This window comes from Anopheles ziemanni, chromosome 2 (genome assembly GCF_943734765.1).
Source record: "Anopheles ziemanni chromosome 2, idAnoZiCoDA_A2_x.2, whole genome shotgun sequence".
NCBI lineage: Eukaryota > Metazoa > Arthropoda > Insecta > Diptera > Culicidae > Anopheles > Anopheles ziemanni.
Genome location: NC_080705.1, coordinates 44721159 through 44728517, shown reverse-complemented (window position 1 = coordinate 44728517; position 7359 = coordinate 44721159). Strand labels below are relative to the sequence as shown.

Here is a 7359-nt window from a genome sequence, read left to right as displayed (position 1 = left end):
TGGATAATCAGTCTTCTCTTGTACAGGGGAGCGTCCGGTCTCGGTTGGGATTCGAACTCACACCGTCAACATTGGCGCTCATGGGCCGATTTTCTTACCGGCGCTACCGCTCGGCTGTCGCGGACCCCCGAAATGCTGCCTATTCCTTTTAGTTTTAGAAACTGAGTATTTTCATTGAAAACGTATATTTTCCAAAGCAAAAAACGTAATAATCCCTACTACTGGTAGGGATTTTGGTGTATAGCACTAGCTTTTAATAGTCATGAATAAATTAGCTTTAATGCTAATTTTAAGCTATTCATAGTTTATCAACGCCGATTATGTGTTTGCAATAAGGTTTCGTTATCTCTTTCCCACATAGGAAATTTACACCGGAACTTTTCGTCTTTAAAAAAAGAGAATTTAAAATTAAAAAGTTATAAAAAAAACCGCCATTGTTTTTAATAGTGATACTTGGTTTTTAAAGCTTTGTTCAAGTAACCTTGGTCGCAAGGTAAATGTTTTTATCGACTCAATCAAGGTTACTGGAGCGAAGCAATACTTCTATCCAGCGTTCAACTTGAGTAAACTTAAATCAATTACATTGTCTCTAGATCGACTAATTATGTGACTAAACGACTCAAATCATTGTGAGTCGATTCAAACAGTTTAGGATCAAGTCAGAATCGAATCAAATCGAGTCCCAAACCAATCAAATCTGATTCGAATCCTAATCGAATCAAATCTTTAGAATCTGTCAGACAGGATTCGAATCTTTTGAAACCGTCAAATGGGATTCGAATCTTTAGAATCCGTCTAGGGATCGAATCTTCGAATCTTCCGAATCCCGATTCTGCCAACACTATGCCAAACATAGCACTTTCCAGTTTAAGAAAACGCATTTAACAAGTTTGTGAAAGTAATAGTTCTTTTAATTCGTCGTTTTGTCTGTAGTACCAAGAGTGTCTTTTGATTGTGTAAGAAAGTCGTGCGTGATACGAAAAGTAAACAGAAAGAGCTGCTGCGTGTGGTAAAAATGGTGGACAAATTAGGTGAGTCGAGTTTGATTGCGCTACGTCCCCCATGACCGAGGATTCTTTCTTTTTCGTGCGTAAATACGTAAATTTACCACTAATAAGTCATAGACGGAACTGCGTGTAAAGAATTCCTGTGAAACTCAACTTGAAACCTAGTCAAAGTGGTTATTAATATCTACTGCTGAGGAATGCTGCTGTGTGCATTACTGTACTTATTTTGATGGCAATGTTGGTTGGTGGTGGTGAGGGTGAATCATACAAGTTCCATAGTAGTTTTACCTGATTTAATCAGCTCTTTTACGAACAACGAAATATGTAGGAAAAGAAAGTGTCATCTGGTACCTATGTGGGAGGGGGGAGCATTGCAACGAAAGCATCGTTTGTTTCGAACATGCTTAGCTTTATCCGATTGATGCATAATAGACTAGATGAATCATTACCCCAAATAAGCCGCTTTGTTGAATCATCTGATGGAGGAAATTCTTAGTTCCACCAACTATCAGCATTATGCTATGCGTATACAGTTTTGTTCAAAGTGTAATAAAACCCGCCTTCTTTATCACACTTGAATGAATTCATGTCAACAGTGAACAGTGAAGCGAATGCCCGTCGGATACAGATGGTGGAAAATTGTTTCGGAACATCCGGACAACCTTTGTTTCTACCTGGCCGGGTGCTGGTTGGCGAAGGTGTGCTGACAAAAATGTGCCGCAAACGACCTAAGGCACGCCAGTTCTTCCTTTTCAACGATATCTTGGTCTACGGGAACATTGTTATTGCTAAAATGAAGTATAACAAACAGCATCTTATTCCGCTCGAAGAGGTCCAACTGCAGGCACTGGAAGATAGTGGCCGTAAGTGTATATTAATGCAATTCGTTTCGTTAATCGTGGATAACATTGCCTCATTACACATACCATTCCGTAGAGTACCGAAACGGATGGCTTATTCGAACGGCTACAAAATCATTTGCGGTGTACGCAGCAACGCAAACGGAGAAACAGGAATGGATGGCCCACATCAACAAATGTATAGAGGATTTATTACGCAAAAGTAAGGTTTTAATTTTATAACTATTACGAGTTTCGAATGATATTTGTTGCTGTTGCAGGTGGCAAAAAACCGGTCGAAACGCATGCGGCCGTATGGGTGCCGGATAGCGAAGCGACTATTTGCATGCACTGTAAAAAGACACAGTTTACCATGTTAATTAGAAGGGTGAGTAGCAACGAATGGATTATGTTTTATTTTCATAATCTATCAAAAGGCAAATGATATCATATGTTATATTTGCAATTTATCTTTAAAGCACCACTGCCGAAACTGTGGCGCAGTCGTTTGCGGCCCATGCTCGTCAAAAAAGTTTATTCTACCAGGACAAAGCAATAAACCCCTGCGTGTATGTCTCGACTGCTACGACAATCTAACTTCCCTGAAGCGTGATGGAGTGCGTATAATGCATACGTGGAAGCGCCTCACAATGCCACTAATTTTTGTACTGCCTCTTTCTCCCAAAAACAGAACAAACCTCAAATTGCCGGCCAAAATAACAATAAGCCGGCCAACTCCCCGGAAAGCTCCGGCGAAGATGACTCGGGAGACGAGGAAGAATCTGTCAAGGAGAGCGATACGCACGATGAAGTGAGTTATACATTTAATAGGAATCCAAGACTGTGCATTCTGGTCTCTGTAAAGCGGAAGGCGGTGGACTCTTATCAGTTATTTACTTGCATCCGAGACAGTGATGAATCAATCATCAACTAGGCAACAACGATACCTAACAAAAGAATATCTTTTTTTTTCTTACTCCTTATCCGTTTCTTTGCTACAAACTTATGGATTTTCCACATTGCAGGGCTTTAAAAGTCACTGCCCTCAAACAGTGGTATGTGTGTGATAGAAAAGCAACAGCCGGAAGGATCGTTTCGATAAATACGTTGTTGCAGGATGCTGATCCATATTGATATGGAAGTAGTTTCTACTTAACCTGTCACATATAAACCTTAATGGTCAGTCTAAATTGATAGAAAAGTGTTCATGTGTTGTTGTTTTTGTCGAAGATACATTTTTGTTCATTTATTCTTTCATAACATTTTAAACATACTTTCAAAGCTTCGTTACGTTTGTGCTAGTAAAATTTGAAATTGCCATCAAGGATTGTGTTAAGTTAAATTATCATTATTACAATATTTATTCAGGAAACATGCGGTGTAACATACCATATCCCTTTTGTTGCTTTGCAACTGTTAAAAGTTTGGGCCACCAAATTGATGCACGATGCACGTTAATTCCTGAATGGCTAATGTTAGCTGTTGGTTAAAAATCAAATAATCATATTCTATTCATACAACAAACAAAAAAAAATTCTGCTCATAATGGTGATCAAATAACATGCTATTTTAAAGGAGTTTGAAAGTATATTCAGCTTAAATTGGAATTACTGCTTGACTTCACGATGTTTTTTCATTAAAATTCATATCATGTATATTCTCATTTGTTCGCCCAATTTTGGAAGGCTGATTTGGTTTTTTGTTTGTTTTTGTTTTGCTCGATTTGTTTTATCTCGTTGAAAATGTAGTTTCCAACATCACACTTTAAAGAATGGCAGTCCCGCTTATAAATTAATGATTGTTTATTAATACTGACGATTTTTTGTTTTAATTTTTTCAGCCTAAATTCTACAATGACGTTAAAATTGAAAAATGATGTTATGAGAAAGGATCTATTGGAACAACATACAAGCAACGTACGGGAAAAAACTTTAAGAGCGATATCAAAGAGAAAAATAGTTGGACACAGCTTTCCATCGCAGATGTCGGTGTTGTGAGACGAAAGAACGCATAATTTCATTTTAATATTTTCTCCTATATATGTATCTTATTATATTGTTTAAGCAAAATCAATGACTCTTCGGAGAGTATTGCATTGTTCAATCATTCACGTGTATAAACATCTGGGTTGGAACAACATTCATTGGGAAACTAAATCCATAAGCTACTAGAACATACAAAACACCAAAATATCTGGCCCTACATGCACTGTTGGAAGTTGAAAAGAAGAAAAAGCTGTGTACACCTTCGCTTAGTCGAATTTTAGAAAATGACTCCTAATTTGAGGTTTGCTGGTTCAAACGAGTAAAAAGCAAGACAACGTCAAAATTTTAGCACCACGACACGATTTTCAGAGAAAGTGTGATTGCCTTTACATAATGACAGTTTGCATTCAATCGAAATTTTTCCATCAAAATTCTGAAATTCAAATCCACAGAACTAAATTCAACTGGTAAATGAGTTTGGGATTTTGCTTCTTTGCACCGAAATTGTTGATAAAATCAATTTAATGTCAAATTCTCAATAGTTGGAATAAGCGAACGTGTATGTAATATTCAACTTAAATTTACCATACATAAATTTGGATTGCCTTCCAGTGTTTGTTGTTGGACTCACAATGTGTAATGCTTGGTTTCATTTCGCAGACTATTAATTTTTTAATTTTACTACAGTTTCAAACAGTAGCATTCTAAAGTAACCATACATTTTGAACCATTTGTTACTCAACTATAAATCCATTCGATTTATCAATTGTATACTGAAAGCAGGGGCTTGAGCCGAATCGTAATAGCTAAATGGTAAAAAATATAGAACTCAACGCACTATTAAAACGATGGAAAAGGAAAAAAATCAAGCAAAGAATGGAAAATGATTGATCTTGGCCAAAAAGAAATCAAAATCATAAGAATATTAGACATTTTGAATGAACCTAGTACAGCTGGTGAAGCAGTTCCTTTGTAACTGTAGGTGTATATTCACATTTTCATGTTTAAACCCTAAACTTGAAATGCATTATTTGAAGATGAAAAAAGTTTTATAATGTTAAACATATGACTACACCATAGCTCATTACGATGATCATAAAGCAATTATCCATCGAACATAAAACAATTTGAATGTCAATCAAAGAACCAATATCCATTAAACATAAATCAGTAACGTTGGAAAATTTTGATGGAGGTCGAAAATAGGAAATATGATTACTCTAAGATATGAACTAAACATCTAAATTTGGCACATCCACTACTCTGTATGTGATCGAAACGGGAATGGCTACTACAAATATAATTTTGACATGAACCAAGAGAAAAGTAGGCATCAATTCATAAAAATATTATTCAAATAATTAGTTAATAGTGATTTGATTATAAAGTATAAATTATTTTCGAACTGAAAACATGTATTTAAAATTAATTAAAGTGTTGCTGCAATGGCGTATTGTTGTTGGGTTAGTATATTAATCTTAAGCATCACCTCATCATATGTGTGTTTAATTTCCTTTCAGATTCCATCGTGTTTTATTATTTTTTTGTCAAAATTCCTTCTACACAACAACAAAACACTTGAGCTGCCAATTTCAAAATTTTATTTTGCATCATTCCGCTGTCTCGCGAATAGAAAATAGTTCGAATCAAAATAAAATACTTTTTGAATCCAGACCGTGACCCACAAAAAGATGCAACGGTTAGTATCTTCTTCTTCTTTTCTGGCCCGCTCACAGTTGAGCTCGTCGTGCTGACATGGCCTGATCACCAATCGCTTTCCAGGTAGCTCGATCAATGGCTGCAGCCCTCCAACCCCGGTCGCATCCGATGTCTCTCTCTGGTTCTACTCCACTTGGTCCATCCAGCAGCTGAGCTCCTCGTCGTCTCGTGCCGGGCGGGTCGCTGGTGAGCACCTTCTTGGTGGGGCATGAGTCCTCTTGACATGCCCCAACCAACGAATCCTGCCGGCCTTCGCCACTGTCAGGATGTCCGGCTCGCCATACAGCTCAGCTAACTCGTGGTTCATCCTTCTCCTCCACACGCCCTGCTCACACACACCACCAAAGATAGACCGAAGCACGCGCCTCTCGAAGACTGTGAGGGCGTTGCAACGCGTTGGCGTCCTCCGTGAGCAGAGTCCAGGATTCATGCCCATAGAGAACGACCGGTCTTATCAGCGTGCGGTATATGACACATTTCGTGCGTGGGAGAAGCCATTTGGACCGTAGGAGTTTGTGGAGTCCATAGTAGGCACGATTCCCCTGAACAATGCGCCTCCGGATTTCGCAGCTCACGTTGTTGTCCGGAGTTACGACATTGTCGAGGTAGCAAAACTCCTCTACTACCTCAAGTTCGTCGCCGTCCCCAGCCTGGCTCTGTCACTGTCAGAGCCTCCGACGAGCAGGTACTTTGTTTTCGTCGCATTGATCATCAATCCAATCCTTGCGGCCTCGCTTTTCAGTCGGGTGTACGCCTCGCACACAGTCCTAGTGTTCCGCCCGATGGTGTCGATGTCACCCGCGAAACCGAGAAATTGGAGAGAGCGGGTGAAAATCGTGCCACGGATGTCGAAGTCCGCGCTCCTCATGACACCTTCCAGAGCGATGTTGAATAGAAGGCAGGAGAGTCCATCACCTTGCCTCAGACCCCGATGAGATTCGAACGAATCTGACAGCTTGTTCGTAATCCTCACCTTACACAGCGAAATCCTCACCTCCATTGTGGCCTCTAGCAGTCAATGTGGGGTCATTACTGGCCTCCTCGTGGTGCCACTGGACCTCCTGGCAACAGGGGTGACGAACAGAGATCTGGGTCCCGTGCACTATCAGAGTGAAACCCTCGAAGGTGTATTTCTATGTCTGCTCGGTTTCTGACACGACTGTAGCATTCTTGATCATGACTGGACGGGGTATGGTAGTGTGTCGCAGACCGAACGGGCCTTGTAAGGTATCTTTAATCCTGGTTTTAAATATCTAGCCCTCTGGTCTGTTTAGCCTCTCCGGAGGTTAGGATGGACCCTATGTCAGCGGACAGGACCGTGAAGACGTAGGGAGTGTTTCGGAAGGGACTCACTCTCCTGGAAGATTCACGGGCGCAGAAGTCACCAGTGCTTAAGTGTGGGAGCACGACTGATGCGCAAGCCGCTTAGCGAACTTCCGGACACGAAGGGGCTGCCTTGTGCTTTTCCTGGGGATGCTGGTCTCGCCCAGCAGCAGACCGGTAATTCGCTCGTGGCACCAACAGGCACGTTTAGTGCAGTCACGCAAGTGCAACGTGGTCACATTAAGTGCAGGTTAGTGGGCACGTATAGTGCAGTTAAGAGAAGTGAGGCTATGCCTCAGATAAAGGAAAGCACCATTAGTGCAGTACGTGGATGATTGACATCAAGAGGTGTCAGAACCTAGTGTGAGAACCCGGCACGTAGACTGAGCAGGAGCTTAGTATTACGGGCCGACGATCAAGAGGTGTCAGAACCTACCGAGAGTCCACTTTCGGGTTTTTAGGAGGTAGTGGTGTCAGATAAGTCAC

The 7359-nt window shown here is 40.6% G+C and overlaps 1 protein-coding gene across 1 annotated transcript; it reads left to right on the top strand.

Moving 5' to 3' along the window:
- The first annotated feature begins 834 nt into the window (after positions 1–834).
- On the top strand, positions 835–4058 carry LOC131291949 (pleckstrin homology domain-containing family F member 2). Its single transcript, XM_058320761.1, has 7 exons — positions 835–1031; positions 1604–1870; positions 1944–2069; positions 2128–2234; positions 2326–2463; positions 2538–2657; positions 3687–4058. Exons 1-7 carry the CDS (start codon positions 1016–1018, stop codon positions 3720–3722), a joined length of 810 nt encoding a protein of 269 aa, XP_058176744.1. The 5' UTR covers positions 835–1015; the 3' UTR covers positions 3723–4058.
- The last annotated feature ends 3301 nt before the right edge of the window (positions 4059–7359 follow it).

What these genes read in the sequence shown, in the direction of transcription:
- LOC131291949 (XM_058320761.1), top strand. An exon ending in GGCACTGGAAGATAGTGGCC is followed by an intron (nt 1,871 to 1,943) that starts GTAAGTGTATAT and finishes ACCATTCCGTAG; the next exon opens with AGTACCGAAACGGATGGCTT. An exon ending in CTTCCCTGAAGCGTGATGGA is followed by an intron (nt 2,464 to 2,537) that starts GTGCGTATAATG and finishes TCCCAAAAACAG; the next exon opens with AACAAACCTCAAATTGCCGG.